Source organism: Miscanthus floridulus, chromosome 1, assembly GCF_019320115.1.
Source record: "Miscanthus floridulus cultivar M001 chromosome 1, ASM1932011v1, whole genome shotgun sequence".
NCBI lineage: Eukaryota > Viridiplantae > Streptophyta > Magnoliopsida > Poales > Poaceae > Miscanthus > Miscanthus floridulus.
In genome coordinates, this window is record NC_089580.1 from 159,980,051 (window position 1) to 160,006,082 (window position 26,032).

General features: G+C 45.9%; 1 protein-coding gene across 4 annotated transcripts; it reads left to right on the forward strand.

Annotated features, from left to right (window-relative positions):
• The first annotated feature begins 11,465 nt into the window (after positions 1–11,465).
• LOC136545475 (uncharacterized) lies at positions 11,466–18,053 on the forward strand. 4 transcript variants are annotated; one of them, XM_066537506.1, is made up of 7 exons: positions 11,466–12,495; positions 13,591–13,641; positions 14,335–14,783; positions 14,883–15,174; positions 15,283–15,420; positions 16,891–16,967; positions 17,592–18,053. In XM_066537506.1, exons 4-7 carry the CDS (start codon positions 14,984–14,986, stop codon positions 17,735–17,737), a joined length of 552 nt encoding a protein of 183 aa, XP_066393603.1. In that variant the 5' UTR covers positions 11,466–12,495; positions 13,591–13,641; positions 14,335–14,783; positions 14,883–14,983; the 3' UTR covers positions 17,738–18,053. The 4 variants fall into 4 exon arrangements, 3 of the variants coding, with proteins under 3 accessions (XP_066393603.1, XP_066393593.1, XP_066393598.1); XM_066537496.1 differs by having other exon boundaries at positions 13,069–14,783; XM_066537501.1 differs by having other exon boundaries at positions 13,591–14,783.
• Positions 18,054–26,032: the final 7,979 nt, after the last annotated feature.

The window sequence follows — 26,032 nt, forward strand, 5'->3', positions numbered from 1 at the left end:
AATGATCCGGATGAAATTCAATGAAAACATTGTTATCACGAGTTAAGCGATTTACTGAAACTAGATTCTTACTGGCTTTAGGAACATGAAGTATATTTCTCAGATGAATTTTTGTAGTAGGGGAATGCAACACACTGTGACCAATGTGATCTATCTCCATACCTGAACCATTGGCGGCGTGCACCTGATCGCCACCATTGTACTTATCCCGGACAGTCAACCTCTCCAGATCGCCGGTGATGTGGTCGGTGGCCCCGGAGTCAACGTACCAGTTGGTGTCGATGTCGTAGGAGCCAGTGGACGCCGCAGATGCGCTCTTCTGAGCAGGCCCGGTGAAGCTGTGGTCGAACCACTTGAAACAGCGGACAACCATATGTCCCTCCTTGTCGCAGAGCTGGCAGAAGACGCCTTGCTGGAACGTGGAGCCCTGGCCACGACCTCCACCGCCACGACCAAAACCACCGTGATTTCCGCGGCCGCCACCATTGCGGCCTCCTCCTCCACGCCCACGCGAAGGATTGCCACCACCGCGGCCCTTGGATGCGACGTTCGCAGAAGACTAATGTCCGCCGCTGTTGCGCATGTCAATGCGCTGCTCATGGGTCACGAGCCGTGTGTACAACTCCTGGACGGTGATCGGCTCGGCACGAACAGCCACCGTAGACACAACAGGATCAAAATCCTCGCTGAGCCCGGTGAGTATGTAGGAAATCAATTCCTCGTCTTTGAGCTTCTTCCCGGCCGACGCCATATTGTTAGCCAGGCCCTTCATCTTGGAGTAGTACTCGGCGATGGAGGACGACCCCTTCGATGCGATGGCGAGCGCCATCCGCGTAGTGATGATCCGCGCCCTCGACTGGGATGCGAACATAGCCTCAATGGCGGCCCATGCCGCGGAGGCCGTGACTTCAGTGGAGATCTGGCCGAGGATCTCCTTTGACAGGGACGCCAGCAAATAACTTAGGACCTGCTGGTCCTTGGCGACCCAAGCCTCGTACTCAGGATTGAGCACCTGCTCTTCTTCATCGTCTTTGGTGTTTTTCTTCGCCGGGAACTCCGACGGCGTCTTGGCGTCGGACTTGATGAACTTCGCCGCTTGAGCCCCCCTGATCGCGGACAGAACCTGGGATTTCCAGGATTGGAAATTGTTGCGCGTGAGTTTCTCCGTCACCGGGATGAGACCGAGACCGAGAAAGGCCGCAGCAGCTTGCGCGGAGGAAGAGGGGAGCGCCATGAACAAGATCCGCTAGGAAACCGGCTCTGATACCATGAAGATTGGGGTGAACTGGATGAGCCCCTCGGTCTCTCCAGGTTGCGTGTTATATAGGGAAGGAATAGCCCCTTCCGTGGCACATACAGAGGAGTTTGTTACAACAAGAACTCTCCTATACTTGGTCTACAAGATCCACTAACAACCCGAGATTACATGCATGCCGTTCAGCAGTCTTGGGAGCATGGCCCGACCTAACAACCTAGGCTAACAATAGGCTAACAACTCTATCGTCTAACATGGACTTCACTTATATAATATTTTGGGCCTTTTGCTTGCCTTCTAGGTTTCCAATACTCCTATTTAATCTTCATTTGAGGTATCGATTTCTCGATCATCACCAAAGCCTAGATCAAGCCTCTTTGCATCCTATGGACTAATGCATCTTGTTTAGGGTTAAAGATGCATAAATGTAGATGTATGATTTTGAGTTGATTGAGATTCCCTCAAACGGCCGTGCCTCTATATTTATAGAGTGACATTATTCCGTTAGGAAATGTTTACAACTTCAAAATTCGCAAAGATCCTAACTTCTCGGATTCTACCAAATGGCCAGAGTCGATGCAAAGTCGTAGGAAAACTGCTTAGGCCTGTTTGGCTGCATTATAATCCAAACACAATCCACATGAAATTGGGGTGAGTCAAAGTGCAACCAAACCAGCCATTAGGTGGTTTCGTCAGATGTGGCTCAATTTAGCTATCAACAGGCGGTGATCAGCAAGCAGGTACAGATTACATTGAGCAAGCAGGGGCTCATAAGCTATTGGGCCGTGTACTCGCCAATCGCCATACTCTGCTATCTTCAGAAGTTAGTTTTATGCAACATTAATTTTTTGCCCACTCAAATAAACCCCTCATCATCGAAACAACACGACTACATGATCAACAGTAGTTCCAGCATCTGCTGGCTCCAATTTCTCAACACATAGCTCTAGAACAGTGATATTTAATGGTTTTAATTAAGCATCAAGGCATCTAGACAACCTCCATCCCATTAGGCAATGAAACTTAACATGCAACGATTTTATTTCAGTAATTTTTTTGTTGAAAGAAAAATCCATTTATCAACTTGACAATTACTGTCACACAGGTTTCAACATAAACTAGACTTAAACGATTGGGATACCCAACTTGTTCCCCACAGCAAGAACGCATCAGTCCGATTACATGGTAAGTTTGAGACGGCTTGTTGATGCATCTCTCTCTTTCCCTTCATAATAGTTGAATGGCATCCCATAAAGAGGTTGACTAGCAAGTGTTGTTGATCTGCTCCTAGATTCATCTCGTCGCATGCCACGGGAACCATCTTCCACTTCTGGTTGAGGCCGCCGTTCCACGGGAAGACAAGGATTGGCGTGCCGTCATGCGCGCCTCCGGCGTCAGGCACGGCGTTGGCCGCGTCGAGGACGAAACCGACGTCGCTCACGGAGCGGAGGCCGTGGAACCCCTCGCCAAGGTCCTCGCTCTGGGTCTAGAGCAGCGCCACGTCCACGGAGTCCGGTTTGTGGCCGGCGAGGCCAACCTGCGGCGAAAAGAATATGAGAAAACCCTGCGTCACGTAACACGGCAAGGTTGACGATCACCCGTCTCCTCGCGCGATGGAACGAGAAAAACACGGACGGACGTACCAGCTCGCTGCCGCTGTAGCGCCTCAGCGCCTTGCCGGTGGCCCAGTTCACGAGCGCGAACGCGAGGTGTCCCTCGTCGTCCGTGACGCGGCCGGTGTTCCGAAAGCTCTGCACCCAGCGCTGCAAAGGCAAGGGAAACACCGTGACGTGTGTGTGTGAGGAACGCCGCGCTGCAGAAACCGAACAAAGCTTGAGGCACGAGCGGCGAACGACCTGTCGCTGGTCCTTGTCGTCGGCGCGGGCGAGGACGGCGGTGCCGTCACGAACAGTGAGGCTCAGGTCCTGGCCGCTCTGGCACAGGATTCGCAGTGGCCGCGCGTGCTCCATGCCCTTGTACCACAGCTGCATGACAGAATGCAAGACAACGAACGCGTTTGCGAGTGGGAACATTAGAGTAGAGCAGCGCACTGCAACGTACTACTTCGTTTCTACAGTAAATGGGACGCATGCATGGGCGCCGCAGGTTGGCAACGGTACCGGTACGTTTCTTCGCGTTTCATTACGTTGGTAACGGTACCGGATGAGTTTCAGATGAAACTCTGTTGCTCTCTCTCCTCATAAATATCTTGCCGCCTGTTTAGTTCCCAAAATTTTGCAAAATTTTTCAAGATTTTCTGTCACATCGAATTTTTGGACGCATGTATGAAGCATTAAATATAAATAAAAAATAAAACTAATTACACAGTTTAGACGAAATTCACGAGACGAATCTTTTAAGCCTAATTAGACTATGATTGAACACTAATTGCCAAATAACAACGAAAGTGCTATAGTACCATTTCTCAAAAAATTTCGCCAACTAAACAAGACCTAAGTAGATTTGTTGATGCGTAATAGCTGTAAATGAGAATGAAACTCTGATAAAATCCTCACTGACACTGACCTAATCAGAGGGGTTTGGAAGTTGGAACGACCCTGCTGCAAGGAGTAAGGGGGTGTTTGATTCTAGAGACTAAAGTTTAGTCTCTGTTATATCGGATGTTCAGATGCTAATTAGAAGGACTAAACATGAGGTAATTATAAAACTAATTACACAGACGGAGACTAATTTACGAGATGAATCTATCAAGCCTAATTAATCTATCATTAGCACATATTTACTGTAGCACCACATTGTCGAATCATGGACTAATTAGGCTTAATAGATTCGTCTCGCAAATTAGTCTCAATATGTGCAGTTAGTTTTATAATCAGTCTATATTTAATACTTCAAATTAGTGTCAAACATCCGATGTGACATGGAGTAAAATTTAGTCCGTGGAACCAAACACCCCAAACACTGACCTGCTGCCAAGCGTAAACACCAAGAAGGGTCGACAAAGGCACCGGCCCGTCGGGGTCGAGGCCCATTAAGTTGCTTAGGTCAGTCTTAACGGGCAAACGAGTTTCATTTCCATTTATGTTGTAATAACATATTATCAGCAAAACTGCTGAGTTGGCAGGGTATTTGACGAGGAGAGAGAGGAGGAGAGTTTGATCAGGATGAAATCCATCTCGCTCGAGTACCTAGGCGATGAAACCGATCGAAACCCCCAATGAGGCCGTCAAGTTTCATTCCAACTCGCTCATCCGGATCTCGGGCGACACAATTCACCGTCGCGGTGCCGCCTCCCGCCCCAACACACCCTCGTGTAGGCAGCGTGACGACGTCTACAAGCATTGCCTGTTCCACGGCTGCCGTAGGGTGAGATGGCGAGCGAAGGGGCGGTGCCTGCAGCGTCAAGTCACGGGAAGAAGGGCGCCGACAACTCCACGGTGTCTCCATCTTCTCTAGCTCCGCGGCTGCGGCCCACTTCGCCACTATTTGTTGCGCCACCTTCAGTTGCGCCACCTCAGGCAGGATTTCCCTTCCTGTTGCAGCCGCCGCCACCTCGACTTGATGGAAACCGTGGGGAGTTTAAGAGAAAAAGAAATGGTTCAATATGACTCCACTGGCATGAAACACATGATCTCGGTTACCAATGGCGGACCCAGGGTCCTGCAACTCTGGGCGTCCGCCCGGGCTCCTATGCCATCACACGCTTAGCTACCCATTACATTACGCTTTGCTGCAAGTTTAAAATACGTGATAATCGAATTAGCGCCTTGAGCTTTGCCCAGGCTCCATCTGAGCGATGGGTCCACTAATGTCGGTTACATAATATAAATCTATGGCCACCACAACTCAAGGTTCAATATTATCAAGAGACTACACAATCAGAGGAAGCATACATTACACGTATTATCAAGTTGATACATCTAGTTATTTGAGACTCGTATTTCAAACCTGATATTGTGAACTGAATCACTATTCGACCATGTTTCACCTAGGTTGAGAATCAAACGTTGCAACTAAATTCTAACTAGTAATAGTGGACGCATTTGTCCACGGTCGTCACCACTACAAGCTTGGACAGACTCCTGTCGTTCACCCACTTTGCTGGATTTTGGCGGGATAACATGGCCATTGCAGTCCTTTAGGCACTTGCAAAACAAAACAACATCACCGTGAGTATGGAATTGTACTATGTAGGACTTACTCAAACACTATATAAAACAGTATGCATTTGGTATTAGTAAGGAATAATATTGGATTTGCATAAAGGCATTTATACATAAAAGAAAAGTTCTCCAATCAAGCTACAAGCCAGCATAGCATAACTTTAAGCATTAGCATGAACATTAGCATAATGGTGGCACTAGGAGGCTATTTGGATGCTAGCCTTTATTTGCCACAGCGCAGGTGTGGGGCCACAAATTGTGGCGTCCAAATTCGCCGCCACAGACTGTGACGACATTCCTGAAGCTTTTAACTCTTGCGTAGGCGCGTAGCTGTGGCCACCTCATCTTACTCACCAACCAAGCAGGGGACAAAATTGTTGCGGCGGTCATATATGTGGCATGACACATTGAGGCGGGGAACAAAACAGCATCTAGATCTTCCACGAGCCCTTCATCACACAAATACTTTGGATCTAGGAGTCAAGAACATGGTCACAAGTCATAACCAAGTACTTCATCGCACAAATGTCCCTGCAAGAGGTACAAGTATACTCACAAGAGAGCGAACGTCACCGCCCATATGATCAATACGATCGTCAATACATAAGGGGTAACTCATCGCCTCAATCTTTCACATACCCCGCCAACCCCGTCCTGATGAATGAGTGAGATGTGTCATAGAGTACTACCTTTCTAGCTACTCCACACCTCAAATCGCACTGAATCCATGAAGTGACCCGATCACGATACAATACTAGACTTATCGACCCCATACTTGGCAAGTACCTCCATCCAAAATTATAAGTCATTCCAACTTTGAAAAAAGTCTAAATAACTCCTTAACGTTTGGCTGCTCGTCTACTTAACACCCTCACCTATAATACCATGTATTGAACACCTTAAACTATTGAAAACCAGATATATATAACCTCCTAGAGTGGTTTTGCAAACCAGTTCTGCTGAGTTGGCATGCCACGCAGGTTTGGATTGCCACTATGGACATTTGGGCCCATTTGTCAGTTCACCGACCTCCTTTCTCTCTCAGTAGCCGCCGCTGAGCCTCCTGCGCTTAGCGAGCTGTGCTCGCCGAGCTCAATGACGCCCCACGCCTGGAGGCTGGAGCCCCCTCTTCCACCACATCGGCAAGTGCTGGATGCAGAGCGCGACTGCGGCTGTCGCTGGCGTGGGCTGGTGGCTCGGGCGCACCGCATGGTCCTGTATCACGCACGTAGAACGCCGCCGCGCTCTGCTGTATCACGTTGCTGATGGTGTCGCTAAATACAAATAGGCACAGCGTCGAAAACGAAGCGGACACTGCACGCCGCGGGGCGGCCGTGTCCACGTTGCTCATCAGGATCCTGGGTGCGCCACCCACGTTGGCCTCGTACATGTCCATGTCAAAGTCCAACCCGCCGAGCGCCGCCTGGCCGAGCGGGCCGAACGACGCCGGGAAGACCGACTTGGTGGCGGGCGGTGGCGGCATGGCCGCGCCGACGATGTCCGGGCTGTTGTTGAAATTGCGGAGTGTACTGGTGAGTGTTGCGCGCGTTTTGGTCCAGGAACCCGTGCGCGCTGCAGCTGTGCGGGCACTGCACATTGCCGCCGGTGTAGGCGCGGATGCTGCTGCCCAGCATCAGCTCCGGCTCCACGGCAGTGGTCGGCGCGCTCCTCTTCTGGTAGAACTCAGCGGCTTCCTCCTTCATCAGCGCCGCGGGCGCGGCCATGAAGAACATGTTGCCCGCATCGTCGTCCATGGACGACGACAATGAAAGGTCCACGAACGCGGCGGCGTTGGAGGGTGGCTGCTGGTTCTGGCCGGTGTCTTTGCCGTCGGCACGGTCGTGAGGCCGGTGCGCAGCACGGTCGTGCAGCCGGCCGGTCGCGCGGAGGAAGGGTCCGTGTATCGATCACAGCTGTGTACTAGCGTACTAGTAGCACATATACTCCGAACCTGGTGTAGCAGGTTCTGCAGTAATCGTGGATGGCTACAACGCGGGGCTGCTGCTGCCATATCAGTTGCTGGCGGACTGGACCTGGAAGCAGCCTGGCACGAGGGAGGCCTCCATCTGCAGCGAGAGCAGTGGTGTGCACGGTGAGCCGCGGCAGAGAAGGCACACAAAGGCTAACGGCAAAGGTCGTCGCGGACAGGAGGCATAAACGGCCGTGGCGTGGAGCCGTGACGCGAGGCCCACCGCCCACGCCGGACACATAGGGCATGTAGGATAGAGAGACAGCTGCTATATGTAAGTTCTTAGAATTTACAACATAGACTGTTGAATAGATAGCGCATATAATTCACAGACGGTTGTTGTCTATTTGGCTGTCCACAAACCGTTTAATGATTGCATGTAGCCATGATCACTTATGAATATCAATCCTATATACCATTGTGTTGCTAATTGATACAAAACAAATCCTTCAAAATAAATCATATATATTATATATATATAATATAATATAATATATTTCATAAACTAAATATAACATACGTCTTCTTCCTCATAAATCAAATATAGCATCAAGAGATGGATGGTTCATGCTTGTTGCCTATATAGGGTACGTATAATTGTATTCCAGGTGTATTTCTTCTTTTGTTTTTCTATAGAAAAACAACAAGGTGACATGGGTGTGACCTTGCTCGTCCATTACACAGCACGGCAAGCACAGAGCACACAACAATGATCAGTATTTTTCAGAAATTTAACTGGTTGCAAGAACAAAGAAAAATATTCTGCCACTCAGCACCAAGAATCACAAGAAGTTTTCCAGAAGAATAGCTTTGAGACATAGCAAAAAAAAATTGATCTTAGAACTGACAGGGAAATAACAATTCATATCTCGTTAGAACAGTTCTTTTCGTCAGAACAGATCTTCACAAGGAACAGAGCAACAAGATTGATGACTATAGAACTCGTTGGTGGAGGAAGCCATAGTCAGATCGACCATCTGCTCATGCGCCACTGCTGCCTCATGGTTGCTGCAGATTTGGGGAGGGAAGGAGCTGCTGTTGCGAATCGACAGGGCAGTGGGGAAGAACTCGCGCGCACGGAGCAAGAGGAACTCGCGCCAAGTTTTGTCGCAGGTAGATCCCCACGCAGCGACGTCCCATACAACAGGGCTTCTGTCGTCGCGTTAGCCTCGAAGCACGTGCCGCTGCCGTCACCTCACGAGGGGACGACTTCCCTCTCTCGCTTCATTCAATGCCGCCGGAGGGGGTGTTTTTGCAAATATACATCTCTACAGACGACACTACGGCGTCCATTGTACGTGCCCTTAGAGGAGCATGTCTAGACGCTTGGCGTGGAGCCATGACGCGAGGCCCACGCTTGGCGTAGGGCACGAGCAGGCTCAAGTTGAGTGTGTCTGGCTTCGGCTCTGACCAGTTCGACGAGTCAGATTGTGGCGAGAAGAATCAGATGATGCGCTTCTTCAATTGGTTCTTCTTCATCTCGCTCGCTGCTGGCCGTCACCGTGCTCATCTATACATCTAGGACAACAACCTGGGCTACCGCTGGGGCTACGACGCTTGCACCGCCGCCATCGCCACTGCGTCGTCTTCCTCGCCAACACCCACTACAGGTACCGATTCAAGCGTCCACGACAAATTGTCACAGAGGGGAGAGGGCATCGCAGATCTCGCTGATCTTGGCAGCACAACGTTGGCGGGCCAGGACTCAAGGCCTATGAGGCGCGCGACAACACTAAGGGCAGCGGTGGAGGCGAGCACACGAACGAGAGGCTAGGAAGGGTTCTAACTTTCTTAGAGAATCAAGGAATCTCAAGTTTAACCAAATTTATATAATAAAATAATAACATTTTTTATTCTAAACAAGTATCAATAGATTCTTTATTAATTATATTTTCATAATATATACCTGTTTGATGTCATAAATTTTTATAATTCTTTCTATAATTTTAGTAGAACTGAGATTTTTTTTACTCTCTAAAAAAGTTGGAATGACTTATAATTTGAAATGGAGGGAGTAGTCTATAAAAACGATGAGAGAGTCACTACGTCAGATGCAAAAGTTCATAACCAACCAAGAGCATCTCCAAAAGTTTTCTAAATCCCTTCCTAATCCTTGTTTTTTAGTAAGATGAGAAAAAAAACCATCTCCAACAACTACTAATCTATCCTCCTAATTTTTTAGAACTTGGAAAAAATCACCCTGTTCCGCGTAAAGTTACATGCTTGAAAGTCCTAGTTTAGTTTTGGATAATTGATAAAACCTAGCACTAACCTTTGTCATGAGTTGTGATATGAGCTAGGTTGGTGCAATCCAAGTATGGAGCATGGTGGTACTCAAGAGAAGGCGATGATCACATGTGATGATGATCAAGTGCTCAACTTGGAAAAGAAGAAAAAGAAAAAAAACGAGAATGTAAGGAAAATGGACCTTTGGCCCATTTACTTTGGATTTTGGTGTTTGATGACCAACACAATCAAATTGAACTAATGAATTTGCAAGTGTTTATTTTGTAGTTCAATAGGGTGCAAGACGTGACTTGGACGAAGGTGACGTGGTGATCCGATGATCAACACTTTAAGAAAGACCTTAGAAGCACAAGAGAAGACCCAAGATATCAAGCAAAGTCCAAGCACGAAGATTGGAACTAAGCCGTACGCAAGATCGTGAAGAAATGAGCTCACTATGGTGACCGGATCTTAGACCGGACGCTGGCGGCAACCGACCGGACGCAGGACAGCAGCGTCCGATCGATTATAGTAAGGTTCCAGAGCGGCAAATCTGCGACCAGACACGTCCGGTGGCAGGCGACCGGACGCTGGCCAGCGTTCGATCAGTGTTTTGTCGACTCAACGGTCGGGACGACCGGATGCGTCCGGTCAGGATGACTCAGCGTCCGATCAGTAGCAGAATTGCGGGAGTTCGACCCCAACGGCTACTTTCTCAGTGGGGCTTATAAATACAACCCCCAACCGGCCATTTGAGGGGAGTGGAGCTGAGGAAACATACTAAGGGTGTTGATACACCATTTTAGTGATCTCCACTTGCATAGAGCTTATTGATTCATTAGGTGATTAGCGTAGGTGCTTTGTGAAGTGCTTAAGTTGATTAGACCACCGCTCATACGCTTGCTCTAGGTTTAGGCCTAGTGTTTAGTGAGGTTTGCATACCTCTTGCTACCCGGTGCTTGCGAGCACCATTGTTGTACATCGGAGGGGCTTGAAGTCTTGCGAGAACACACCAACCGCGTTTGTGGTGTGGCCGCCACCGTGTACCAGAGGGAACAAGGCCCGCGGCGTTTCGGCCGGAAGCTTGATAGTGAAGGCGGTGAGGAGCATCCAGGAGAGGCTTGCCGGAAGGCACGTCGGAGACCCACTTGCGCATGGGGAAGGCCCGAGGCTATCCACGGAGTTACCCGACCGGGAGCATGGCCCTTGTAAGGGATTCCTTGCGAGGGGCTCCAACGAGGACTAGGAGGAAGCTTGCGCGCTTCTCGATACCTCGGTAAAAATACCAGAGTCGTCGACGGGAGTTTGCATATCTCTACCTTGCTCTTTAGCTTCCGCATTTACATTGATTACTTTACTACGTTTGCGGTAGAGATAGCAACACACTAGCAAAACCGTAGTTGCACATTTAGATAGTTTATCTTTTACATAGGTTTTGCTAAGGTTAGAAAAAGAGGCCATAGTTTAGAGTTCGAATTTTTAAGTTGCCTAATTCACCCCCCTCTTAGGCGTCACGGTCAATTTCAATTGGTATCAGAGCCGGTTGGCTCATTTTGGACCTTTGGCTTAACCACCGTTGAGCCGACGCTATTTAGAGTGGTTGGGATGGATACCGCTAGGCCTCCGCACTTTGACGTCACTAACTTCCCATTAAAGATATGAAGGCACGCCAAATCGGCGGCCTTTTAGGGTGTCCACGTACGCTTTTTTTATTTGGTGCGTTAGATAGAGATTCCACGGCTCAGATGAGATAGGTGAAGACGATAGCGGTGGCGCATAGTAAACGACGGTGATTCTCGACATGCATGCATGGTCGGTGCCTAACATGATGGTCGGCACGCATCCTCGCATGGCGCTGGGACCTTGCATGTATGCAAAAGCTGCTGACACTTGCTTGCTTCACGGGATTACTGGTTGCCCGCAAAAAAAATATCTCGTCCCCTCCCATCGGCATCCCATCGCCTCCTCCGCTCTCTCGTCGTCGCTGTCGCCCTGCCCTCTTCCTTCCCCTGCGCCGCTGCTCCGCCTCTCACAGCGGCGCCCCTCTCCATCGCCTGCAATGGCGGTGCGCCCTCTCCAGCGCCTGCTCCGCCCCCTCTTGCGGTGGGGAGATGGCGACCCCCTACGCGGCGCACCGGCGCGAGCACGCCCGAGCGGTTGGTGCCCCTCGGCACGGCGTGGTGCCGGCGGCGCAGCGTGGCCGGTCTGGTTCCTTGGCGAAACCCAGCGATGCTCCTACCCATGGGTACCATGTTGGAGGTCCGCTCCTCCTCCCGCTCGCCTTCCACGCCTCCATCCAACTCCTCCAGCTTCCTACCCCGCGGCTGTCCGCCGCCACCGCCGGCCGACCAAGCCCCACCCCGACTCCTTTACGATTTTGTGAGATTTCTCCATTCCCCTCTGATTCATGCCTATATAGCTTTGTGAGTAATCGTTTGCCGTTTATGGCGGTGGCCTGCGAGGGCTGCGCCTATGGCTGCGGCGGCGCCTGGCCGGCGGCGGAGCGTCATCTACGACGGCCGGCTGGGCTCGCGCCGGTGCGGGCATACGGCAGCGGCCTCGGCGTGCGGCCTCACCTAGGATGGGCCCCACGCGGAGGCAGCGCGGCGACGCGGGGCCAGCGCGCAGCGGGCCGAGCGCGCAGCGCGGCGGCGTAGCGTCCCGACATCATGGCCTTAGCAATGGCGGTCTCCCACGCGAAGGCGGCACGGCGGTGCTGGGTGAGTGCTCTGCCCGGCACGGTGGTGCGGCGGTAGGGTGGGCCCCCTGGGTGGACGTGAGCTCAGGCGAGCCCCCTCTCTTCTTTATCTGTATGGCTGCACCATGGGGTGCTCACTGGTGGCTGCTTCGGCGACTCCACAGCTGGATCTGGTGCCTCCATGCCCGATCCGGTGCCTCCATAGCCAGATCCATCCATCTTGGTAAGTCTCCTCATCTCCTTTCTTCTTGTTTGCCTGCTTCTATTTTCTTTAAGTTGCATCATGACGCTCCGGGAGGTCCAAAACCGTGGCGGCCTCAACACACGGGGCGGTGTGGGAGCCCCGCCGGTGGCCGCGAACGCGCTTGCCCCACCGAGATCCGCCAGCACGTCGCCCCCATCGACGCCGAACTCAGCAGGAGGGCACCGCCCCTACATCGGGTCCCCTCCCCTTCATCTTCCTCTCATCCTCTACACTCCGCATCATGTGATTTCTATAGCTTTCGATTTGGTGTGTGCAATTTCATGTTTTTTGGTGATACAAATGTTCTTTGCAACATGTGCTAGGAATTTTTCCCAACATATGGTCCTATTTTGTAATAGGGGCAATAAGAAATTAATGTACCAATAGCTTGAAAACAGAACATCCAGAGCATTTTTTTTATCAGACAGACACATTCACAGTTGGTTTGGATAATGGAAATGTAGTTTCAAACACGTTGCTACTGATGTATATTGTTGCCTGATACATGGTGTGAATCTTGAAGGTCTCTCTGACCTGTTTGGATCTCTCCAGGTTACACCCAGACATGCTGAAGAGCAGAACAAAAGAAGTGGAATTCTGCACTAATACGTCATGGATCATGTTTGCTCTATCCTTGCTTCCTTTCAGAACATCCCTTTACTGGGATTGTAGTAAAAATTTGTCATTCGCAACATATGTGGATCCAGTCTGACTTTTGCAGAGAAGATTACAGCAAGCCAAATCGTACATGTCCTGCAAAATATGTTATCTGCTTTATGTAGCATTATTTATGATGAGATTCCTTTTCTAACGCAGAATAACTATAGTGCTATGATCTAGGGACAGCATGAGGTACAGCTGTTTATGCAGTCTTAGATTTCCTTCAAGAATAATCTCATCTAGACTTTTGGACTGCACTTTTTAAGCTTTTACATAATGCTTACTGTAATATGGGCTATAAGAAGTTTATGCAGCCTTAGATTTCACTGACAACTCATAATTTACACACATTTAGTTTACTGTCATGATTGTGCAGTGCATACTTCAACTTTTAACTAATGCTTCATGTATTAGGTTTCTCGCTGGGTCCTTCTACAATTTACAGCGGCATCAAGACTTCCTCTGGTAGTATGCTTGCTGTTAATCTACCGCCGTTTATATGAATATGAGCCCTGTTTTTACTTAAGCATTCACAGCGGTCTCTACGCAATGGCCTGCACCCTGCCTCAGATCTCCATAAATTGTTTGCTTTGCTTTCTTATGCCAACCCATAAAATTAGTGTTCTTTCTTTAACTGAACTGATCTTTTTTGTTAGGCACCAACTCTACCTGGTATTGCCAGTTATTTCTGTGAATGTTCTCCTTCTATGCTGAATGGCGAGCCTCAGGCTGTGAACTTACCTATAGTCTCTTCCTCTATTGGTGAATGCGGGACTAAGCTTTGCATAAATAAGTTCATATACACACTGCTAAAAAATGTATAACACATGCTAATGTGCTGCTAATGAACAATAGTGTTATACCAATTGTTCTTAGTAGAGGGAGCCGTTCTGTTTAGTTTTTCTTCTATGTTTTTAGCAGCTACTAGGCATGGATATGTTCCAAAAAAAATTCTCATATGCCGCACTTTAGCTGTTCCTGTTGCTGCATCAGGCATGGCCATATGTTGACATATTGCCTTTCTACATTTAGTTGACCATTCTACAGCCATTCCAAGGAAAAAAACGTTTCCTTTATGTCTGATCCCTTCAATTGATATTTTTATGCGAACTGCACATACTTTATTACCACAATAATTTTGATTATTGCCCCCTTCAGATTTGCGGTTGCAGGATGCGACTCCGTATCTTCAGTTTTGGGATGCACGATGTTCACTGTTGCCATCCCATTTTTTTATGTAGTCAATTCCTGGTAAACATCTCATAGATACAAGACTGTATTTTTTTGCTTCTTTTGATTGGCAATTCTTTCCTTATCTGGCCCATTTCCTACTCAGTGCTTATTCTTCAATGTGTCCTATTGGTGCCTTCTTGTGTCAAACATCACCAAGAATATATACAGATATCAATCGTTGTGGAACTTCATGTCGTTAATGCTGATAAAATTGCAATGTCAGTGAGCCTTGGGATAGGAGGGTTCAGCATGGGTGCTGCCACTGCCCTCCACTCTGCTACATGCTATGCTGATGGGAGATTCACAAATGGCATTGCCTATCCGATCAACCTCCGCGTTATCGTTGGTTTAAGTGGCTGGCTTCCTTGCTCAAGGTGTGCCTTCAACCTTCTAATTTCCGGAAAACATGGTTATGTTAATACGTTTTCTTAAAATGCATCCTGAATAGACTGCTCTTATGTTTACTTGTTCAGGACCCTAAGGAGCAAGATTGAGAGCTCGCAGCTTGCTCTTAGAAAAGCTTCTAGCTTGCCAATCCTGCTCAACCATGGAATAGGTTAGCATTGATGTGGGGATGCGCCCGCAAATTGTACATATACATACACCCGTACCAGACCATATGGTTTTCGGGCTGCCCGTTTTGTCTGTAGTAAAGGTCCATCCAAACCCATTGGGCTGCGCCGCCACCTCCCTCCCGCGCGAGAAATTTCTCCTCATTCCTCCAGGGTATCTTGCGAAATCTCCAGTAATCCTTAGCTGCCACTGGTTAGTTTGTGCGCTCTGATTGATTTCTCGTTTGGTTTCGCTTCGTCGCATCCTTTCTGTTTCCCTGCCAGTGTTCTTATCTTGTTCGTGCTTCTTGGGGAATCACAGTCCACTGCTCGCCCGACCGGAGGGAGGCGGCGCGTCGATGGAGCACGGGTCGTTGACGGACTCGACCTCATCAACCTTCTCCATCATGGCGGAGGACCACACCCTCGCCAGCTCCGCTAGATTCGTCCTCAACCAGGAGTAAGTGAAGGCTTTCTTCTTCCCCTTCTTTGTCCAATCTCCAAAGAATCAGTATCTATTTGCTTGTTATCTGCGGATCGTTGTGATTATGCTGGCATAGTCCAATAGATGAAACAGAGCGTTCTTGGAGGAGGAAGTATCCCTCTTTAGTTTGTTCATGGTTTTTTGCGATTTGTAGGGGTTTAAGGTTCCGTAACAGCTGATGGGAGGACGGTCAGTTATGTCTTAGTTTTGAGGGTCTGTTGGTGTTTCTACCTTGGTTGCATATCTAACGCCATTTTGATAAGAGACACGAATACAATTCTTGTAGATGACCATGGTCCATGGTTTTTGTTGTCATTTTCTGGGATGATGCACTAGAAGAGTTAATCACCAGAATGTGATTTTTGCTTAATTGTTGCTACATTATTTCACTTCAATTAGGTCGGCCTGTCCTTGTGGGTCATCACTATGAAATTTAGTTGGAAGGGAGAACTTCTGTTGCTGCCAGAATTTGATGTTTTTAGTTTTGTGTTTTAGAAAATAGGTCGATCTATCAGTGCAGATCATGACTACGAGACTTTGTCATTGCTCTCTTTAGATTATGTACCTCCAGCAAACACTGTTACCAGATTATGACAACAAAAGATGGTGCTTAGAGGATAAAACAAGCAGCAAAGTAGTAGGAACTTTAGTATGTATTTGTGATTCTGCAGACTGGTCTTTATGGAGTAGTTATTGGTGTAAAATGATCTTTTCGCTACATTTCTAGGTTACTAGAGGGATACTGTAATTTCTTCCTCTCCCTGCTATTATCGCTAGCAACCACAAAACATTAGCCTACTTTGGACATTACCATTGTTCTGTTGATATGGTTGTCGATCATCAATTTACATTGGTTTGTGCTTCAACCAATTTTAGCCCAGTTTTCAGTTACCTTTACTATGCTTTGTTTTATTCCATAATAAGTACACACCCTATTGAAGAGAACTGGACATCTCAATCAAGTCAGGTAACCTTGCAGCTTTACTGTTGCCCCTTTTTTTTCCTTACATTGCCTAAACACTAAGGCACTCTTAAAGCTTTTACTTTCTTCTCGTACATACAACAAGTCCCAATGCACTCTTAAAGCTTTAATATTTTTGTTTGATACACACACTAAGTCTCAAGGCAATGTTTAGGGCCTACTTGTTCTAGTTTGACTCTTAAAGCTTTAGCTTTTTTGTTTGAATAATGAATACACACTCTAGCTCTCAGGGTGATGTTTAACGGTTTAATGTTTAGAAAATATATGATATCTAGATTGTTGTGTCAACTCCAAAGGACCATCCTCGCAAATGATATCACTATCTTCATGCTAAAGCCATTTGTTGCATTAGAGTTTCTTGAGAAGGTCGGCCTTGCAGACACTTGATGTGCCAGAAATATTGTATATTTTGGAATCGAAGGCTAATAATTTTGTATATATTTACTTTCTTATTGTCTTTACAGCCCAGGGGTAGCATTTTGTGGATACAGCATCCCTCATCCTGCTGAGAAGAAAGTCAACATAAGAGTTCAGACAACAGGTACTACAAAGTGGCACATTATCCTGACATTGTGTCATTCCCTTTGGTCATTGCTGAATAAGTGAATATATTGTAAAACTGTTGTATCGATTTGTCCTCCGTTTAATGGTTATTGAGTGAATTTGCAAGAATCACATTTTATTGTGCTCCTGGCTACTCCCTATAATCTCTAGTTGACTTGTAGGTACATAGATGTTTTTTCACTTTGTCTAATATAATATATAACTATTATTATGGTGGTGATGATGGACTGAATCATGTATCATGTATTTTGGGGAACTTACCTGATGCTGCACTGAATCAACTATTATATCTATTATTATGATGATGCACTGAATCAGCTATTATGGTTCTAATATAACACTATGATGTGTTTTGGGGAATTTGTTGATTGTTTCTTCCCAGAGATTACACATCTAATATATTTAATATATTGTTTGTTTCGAGTGTTTGATTCTAAAATGCAACATTGATGCTACAATTTATGCTCAGCTCGGTTGACTAAGTGGTGCCATCTCATATTCTCATTCCCACTAAATGACCTATCAACAGTTTCTTTGCTGCTCTAGTTCCTCAAAAGGGTGCTCACAGCCTCACACTCCTGACGCCTGTTTATATTGGCAGGAGATGCAGCAAAGGATGTACTGAAAGATGCTTTGCAGAATCTGATGATTATGTGCCAACATGTCAGAGGGACATTGGACAACGCCGTGGCTAACCATAGAGCAAAAAATACTACTACAGAAGAAATGGATGTTGATCGGAAATAGAATGAACGCAGTGTTTGTTGAGGCCAACACAATATTCTATGGCTTTTAAGCTGATTTTGCTAAAATCTTGGTGCTGAATATACACTGTTACTTCAAATCATCTTAGCTTGCAAAAGTTACTGCTTTGGAGAGTCTGGAAGCTCGGAGCTCTGTCATTATTCGAGTTGTCTGATATAGGTGTAGTGGTTGTATTCATTGGCTTCCTTTTCTGTAACACTGAAACTAGCATACTTACTTTGAGCAATCTGTATTACTATGATGACCTAAACAATATTGTATTATGGTGAACTAAATTTGTACAACGTTATGGACTAAACACAGTACTCGAAAATCCATATTGATGCTCCAACATCAAACTCTTCAACAAATATATTTGCAGTACTCTCAAATGTTGTAAAAGCCTCATCTAGTCATCTACCATGATGGTACACAGAGAATATCATTGATCATCCACAGACTGAATTTGACATGCTACCAGTAAATTATATCAACCATACCTCAGCACTGCTTGCATACAGAATATACAATTATGGGGCTGAATTTTAACATCAACAAGAAATGTTGAGCAATTCACAGATTATTCGTAGGAGACCAACATCAAGGGCAACCTGAAGTTTGAAGATCACTAATACTTCGTTTGCACAAGCTTATTGAGTACTGAGAAATAATAGCACACCATACAGTTATCAAGGACGTGGCACGTTTTCAAAGCAACTTACCTGATGCTGACTTGTGCTCCACATTCCACTAATAACGCACAACTAATCCAAACATGGCTACGATGCATGAAGAATACAGCTCAGGGAAAAAAGGGGATAGTAACATATTAGAACCCTAGCATGAGAAATGGTACAATGATGCTTGAAAAGAATCTAGCTAAAAAGAAAACCCTAAACACCGCCGATTGGTCGAGCATCACCAATGGACGCAAGCTGAGGATGACCGCCAGGTGCATATCCCGAAATAATAAACATCAGATCCATAGCTATTAGCCTTTTCCAGTGTCATTCACGCAATCCAAGTGCACTTCTCCTTTCTTGGTGGAGATGACAGCCACACGGTGGTGGCAACTGATAGAACCCACAAGAACGGAAGGGTGAAAAGAACTAAGTACGAAGAGGCCCAGAGAGAGAATCCCGGCCCACATTGGGGTCTTTGTGTTTCAGAGACAAGTTGGCAAACTGCACACCAAGGTCTCTGCTGTTACTACGAACAAGAGCAGGAACTTGTTGCTGCTGCTGTTGATGTTGCTGATATAGGAACCTGAGACGACCAATTTCCCGCTCAAACATCTCCTGTTGAACTGCAAAATTGAGAAAGAATGTTCAAAGTTTTTCTTCTAATCAGAATAACAAAATCTTAGCAGGCATTCAGTATCAACAAAGCAATGCACTGCTTCTGACGAACTGAAAACTAACGAAAAGAAGATGCCTTCTGATTAGATACTTCATATGTAAAAAACCATGTTACCTTTCCTTCCCATATTTTCCCATTTAATATACCAAAGAGACTAACTTTTCATAGCAACGCGATGAGAAAACATATTAAGATATATGAGCCATATTTTTCAAGATTTTTCCTATACCAAACACATCACCCGCAGCGAAACGCGGGCAGCAGTGGCTAGTACTATAAAGCTAGAATGACTTGCCACCTTGAGGCGGTTGATTTGAGTGCATGAAGAGTCACTCGTGATGGGATGAAACCCATCAAGAATCCCGAAAAACCCACAAAGAGTGATGAAAAAGAAATGCACTTCAATGCTAGAGCTAAAAATTGCTTGTTTGAATCACTTAGTATGGATGTTTTTAACCAAGTGTTCACCTTAAATACCGCACATGAAATTTGGTTTAAACTCCAAGAGCTCCATGACGGCACAAGTAATGTCTGTGAGCAAAACATTGTCTAGCTAAGCAAAATCATGATTCTTTTACAATGAATGATGATGAGCTTGTTCGTGATATGTATTCTTGTTTGAATCTAATTATCAATGAGCTCCATTCTATCGGATTATTAAAGCTAGATGATGCGGACATCATGAGGAAGATCATCTCCGTGCTACCATAAAAGAAATATACAAGCATCATCACCATCCTTCACAACATGGAGGACTTGAGCAACATGACCCCGGGCATAGTCATTGGTAAGATAGTGGCCTTTGAAATGTCACGTAAGATGGGTCAAGAAGAAGCTTCTTCATCAAGCAAAGGCAAAGCTCTCGCATGTAATGAGAAGAAGATGAAGGGCAAGCAAATTAAGGCAAGCTCAAGCTCAAGCTCCTCAAGTGAAGATGAAGAAGAAGATGATGATGATGATGAAGATTCAAGTGATGATGATCAATCTTCCTCCTCCGCCTCCGACCTTGATGAAGAATCAATCAAGCTTATCAACAAGGTGGAGAAGATGATCCAAAGGCTCAATGTCAAGGGTATGCCCATCCAAATTCAAGATCTTATTTTTACCAATCAAAGAAATGAGCAAAGAAAGAGAGGATGCTATGGATGCGGCGAGTTGGGGCACTTTGTGGAAGTTTGTCCAAACAAGCCAACACCCAAGACAAAGAAGAAGGTATGCAAGAATCAAGCCCTCACATCAATAAGGTCATGGGATGATTCTTCAAGTGAAGAAGAACCCCATCACAATAGGTGAGGCCACAAGCACTCATCATCAAGCTCTTCTCGTGTGTGCCTTATGGCACGAGGTAACAAAAGCTCTTCCTCTAGTGAGAGTGATAGTGATGATGATATGCCTTCTTATCATGAAATTGTGCAAGAAAATCTTAAATATGCTAAAGCTATCACTAGTCAACAAAAGAAGCTCAAAAGTTTAAAAGAAAAGCTAGATAGTTCATAAAAAGCATACAAAACCTTGCTTGAACAATATGAGAACTTTGCTAATCTTAATGTTGAACTATCTACTAAAATTGAGAAGCTTGAGGCTAGTGCAACAACAAATGCATGCATAATAAATGATGAGCAACTTGTAAAGAAAAATAAAAAATTAAAAGAAAAGTTAGCTAGCTCACAAGAAGCATATAATTGTTTGCTTGCTAAAATGGAAACCATGTGCAAACATTGTGATGAGCTAACTAATAAAGTTGCTAATCTTGAAGCCGTTAGCACAACCCCCATCAAGGCATCTAAAAAGAAAAATTCCATGGTTAACATATCAAAAAGGGATGCCTCTACTTCTTGCAATGATTTATGTTTAGACTCACCTTTGTGCAACCAAGTTTGTGTTGAGAAAGTTGTTGTAGATACATGCACACAAGAGGTTGCAAAGGAGAATGAGCAACTCAAGCAAGAAGTAGCTCGCCTCACCAAGGACTTGACTCAAGTGAAAGGCAAGGCGAAGCAAACCCAACTTCATCAAGATAACACCATCAAGGGAGTGAAGAAGCTTGATGAAGGACAAACCGTGGTTTGTTACATGTGCCACAAGGAAGGTCACAAGTCCTATGAGTGCAAGGTGAAGAATGGGGGAGGAGCAAATAAGAAGGAGAAAAAGCAAACAAGCAAGCTCTCCAACACCTACATCAACAAGGTGGACAAGAAGGCCTCCACACCTTATCTCTTAAAGAAGAAGAAAAATGACAAGGTGGTGGCCATCAAGGTGAACAAGCAAGCCAACATTGGGGTTAAATGATTTTGGGTGCCAAAGGAAATCATTTCCAACATGAAAAACACCAAGAAAGTTTAGATCCTGAAAGGGAAGTGAGAAGTCCGTTGGACTTTGGGGAATTTAGAGACTTGGCAAAGTATGGGTGCATTTCATGGGGTGCTTCATCATGGACAAAATCATTGCCAAGTGGGTAAGTGAATACTATGGACCCAAATTCCCCTTCCCATGTTAGGTAACTAGATGTTATTACTTTTTAATTGGTACATCTTTCAATTGGTATTTCTTACAAATTGATATCTTAAGCATCTAGTTACTCTTCATGCCTAGGTTTGCATTTGCTTGCTTATATCTTTTGTCATGCATACACTAGGTATATCTTATGGTAGGCTTGCTCGGTCTCTTTTTAAACCCTTGGAGCAAACCTACATGGTTCAAAATTGTTTAGGAGCACGGCACATAGCTTGTCTTACTATTGTTCATCTAATATGTGCCAAAGTCCAAATTGTAGATAATCTCTCCCGAATATCATTTTTGAAAATGATTCTCACATTCATGAGATGTCATCTTTCAAGTAGTATTTTGATTCGAAAATCAATGTGCATGATTCCTACAAAGTGTTCCACATTTATGTGCACATATTTAGGGGGAGTAATTCTACAACTTGGATGCCTTGAGACTAACACTTTTTCAAAAGGTGTACATTTTTTAGACCTATCACATGTGTAGTAGTCTCATTGTAAGGAAATTGGAGTCCCCAGAGTTAAGCATCATTCTTCAATTGGCATAATCATGTTGATTTCATTTCATATTTATATGCTTTCTCCATGCATTATATCGATTAAACTCTCTTGTGCAATAAATTGCTAATTATGCATATGCTTTGCTTTCTACCATATGTATGCATACATTTAGGGGGAGCTTAGTCTATATAATGTGAGAGTCAAATTTTGTGATCCATTTCATTCTATACACAAAGGATCATGAAATTTGACCCTCCTTTGTGCTACTAATGTCTTCCTTTTCGGTGTTTGATGCCAAAGGGGGAGAATTTGAAGGACCAAAGGCAAGCATCAAGTTGATGTCTACAAGTGGTAATGGTCCGAGAAAGGGAGGAAAGTGGATTATGGATTAGACTAAGTAATGGTAAAATTTGTAGGAATCCATAATGCCACATGGGGATTTTTGCAAGGGCAACATAACCTTTCATTTAGTTTTAATTGGTATCTTACAATTGGTATCTTTAAGTATCAAATAAACTTGCCCTTTGCATTGTATCCTAGCAAGTAGGTAGTTTTTAACTTCCAAATTTTTATTATTTGCTTGCTTTGGTCGTGTTGGCATCAATCACCAAAAAGGGGGAGATTGTAAGGAAAATGGACCCTTGACCCATTTACTTTGGATTTTGGTGTTTGATGACCAACACAACCAAATTGGACTAATAAATTTGCAAGTGTTTATTTTGTAGTTCAATAGGGTGCAAGACGTGACTTGGACGAAAGCGACGTGGTGATCCAATGATCAACACTTTAAGAAAGACCTTAGAAGCATAAGAGAAGACCCAAGATATCAAGCAAAGTCCAAGCACGAAGATTGGAACCAAGCCGTACGCAAGATCGCGAAGAAATGAGCTCACTATGGTGACCAGATGCAGGATTGAACGCTGGACAAGCAACCGGATGCTGCGACCGGACGCTGGGCAAGTGGCTCGGTAGATAGGCGACCGGATCCTAGACCGGACGTTGGTGGCAACCGACCGGACGTAGGACAACAGCGTCCGATCGATTATAGTAAGGTTCTAGAGTGGCAAATCTGCGACCAGACGCGTCCGGTGGCAGGTGACCGGATGCTGGCCAGTGTCCGATCAGTGTTTTGCTAGCTCAACGGTCGGGACGACCGGACGTGTCTGGTCAGGACGACTTAGCGTCCGGTCAGTAGTAGAATTGCGAGAGTTCGACCCCAACGGCTACTTTCTTAGTGGGGAAATACAACCCCAACCGGCCATTTGAGGGGAGTGGAGCTGAGAAAACATACCAAGGGTGTTGATACACCATTTTAGTGATCTCCACTTGCATAGAGCTTATTGATTCATTAGGTGATTAGCGTAGGTGCTTTGCGAAGTGCTTAAGTTGATTAGACCACCGCTCATGCGCTTGCTCTAGGTTTAGTCCTAGTGTTTAGTGAGGTTTGCATACCTCTTGCTACCCGGTGCTTGCGAGCACCATTGTTGTACAATCGGAGGGGCTTGAAGTCTTGTAAGATCACACCAACCGCGTTTGTGGTGTGGCCGCCACCGTGTAACGGAGGGAACAAGGCCCGTGGCATTTCAGCCGGAAGCTTGATAGTGAAGATGGCAGGGAGCATCCAGGAGAGGCTTGCTGGAAGGCACGTCAGAGACCCACTTGCGCGTGGGGAAGGCCTGAGGCTATCCACAAAGTTACCCGACCAGGAGCTTGGCCCTTGCGAGGGGCTCCAACGAGGACTAGGGGGAAGCTTGCGCGCTTCTCAATACCTCGGTAAAAATACCGGAGTCATCGATGGGAGTTTGCATATCTCTACCTTGCTCTTTAGCTTCTGCATTTACATTGATTACTTTACTACGTTTGCGGTAGAGATAGCAACACATTAGCAAAACCGTAGTTGCACATTTAGATAGTTTATCTTTTGCATAGGTTTTGCTAAGGTTAGAAAAAGAGGCCATAGTTTAGAGTTTGAATTTTTAAGTTGCCTAATTCACCCCCTCTTAGGCATCACGGTCAATTTCAGAGAAGATCAAGGCAAAGGAATAAGATTGGTTTTTGTTTTGTACTGAAGACACCATAGAGGGTGTGAGTGACTTAGGATCGATAGCCGTACTATAAAGAGGAGAAATCTTTGGCTAAACGGCTTATCAAGTGCCACTAGGTGACATGATTCTTGCATATGCATTTAGGAACCTAATGTGCTAACTTTGACCCTTGTAAAATGCTTTAAAAATGCTAACACACACATAGGTTCTACACTTTGTGGTTAGCAAGTTAGAAGCAAGGGCGAAACGGTTGAGGACTTAGAAAAAGAAAAGGAGGCGAAGGGTGCTGACCTATAGGAACTCTGGTTGGCCTAGAGGGGGGTGAATAAGCCTGTTAAAACAAACACTCAAACTTTTATCAAATTCACCTAGCGGCACTACCGCTCTGAAGAGTGGCATTGTCGGACTGTGGCACTGTCGGGCCAGAAAAGCGGCACTGCCGCACCTACATACAACTTCGAATCATAGTTCAAAATCCATGAACAAAAACTTAGATCGGAGAAATATCCTATCTTACTGTAGGTATGACAATCACAGATCAAGAGCTAGAAGTGGTAGGAACACCACACACAAGTAGATCGACTAGAAACCCTAGTAATCACCTCAACCACAATATGTCATGCAAGTAATGTAAATCAAGCACAAGTGCCACAATAATTTATCCCATGGTTTGGCTCGCCACCAAGGCTTGCCTACCTCCACATTGTTGAGGTTAGCCACTAAGGCTTAGGGCTTTCCAACCCTTCCTTGTTCTCAAATCAAGAGACTTAACTCTTGAGATGAGGGGTGAGTTTACTAACTTCAAGAGATGGTTACAAACCCCCGGGGTTGCCACACAAGTTGGCAAGCTCCACGTGCGACACTCTAGCTAGCTAGGAGACAAGCTCCAAGAGTAACAAATACAACCGTCAGCGAAAATATGAACCAAGTGCTCTTTAGAGTTGGGGAATTAATGGAGCTGCTCTCTACTTGAGTTTTGGACCCTTTTCCCTCAAGGATTGATGGGGAAATCAATGGATTTGCTTGGGGGCTTGAGGTCAACAATGGAGGAAGAGAGAGAGAGAGAGATCTCCTACTCTATTTTTGGGCATGCTAAAGTGAGAAAGAAGTGGTAGATCAACGTTGGGGAGGAAGGAGAAAGGTATATATACCCCCTAGCCCCCAACGGTCACCGCGCCCAAGGGGTCAGGCGAGACGGGGCCCATGGTCTCGAGGTCGGGCGAGATGGAGCCCATGACTTTGGGCGAGATGGAACCCATGTCCTTAGGGTCGAGCGAGACGGAGCCCGCAGCCTCGAGGTCGGGCGAGACAGAGCCCGCGACCTCGAGGTTGGGCGAGACGGAGCCCGTGACCTTGGGGTCGGCCATGACCTTTTAATGTCTCAGGCCATCCAAGGAAGTCAGCATGGGCACTAACTTCCTTGTGCCGTGACTCAACTGCGGTAGTGCCTCTCTTCAAGTGCGGCAGTACCGCACCACACAAACAACAAGAGTAATAGTGAAGTATAGACTGTCTTGACTGTGAATCTAAGGATGCATGTGGTTATTTGAGCACTTGGTAGTACATATTGGCTTAAGCATTGTATCCCCCTTTATAGTACAACTTTTCCTATACTCAAATTCAAAATATAAAAGAATTTAAACCTCCTTTGAGTTTGAAGCCATCTATATTTATAATTGGGGGCTCCTCCATTTCGTGTAGCATCCTCGAATATGAATTCCTTGCTTATCATCTCGATAAATCTCATTAGTTCTCTAATTGCGTGGTCATTATCACTAAAACCCATAGTTAGGGCTTGATTGCACTTTCAGTATCTCCCTTTTTGGTGATTGATGATAACCTAATTAGAGCTTACAAAGATATGAAATAAATACTGAGATTTTCAAGCC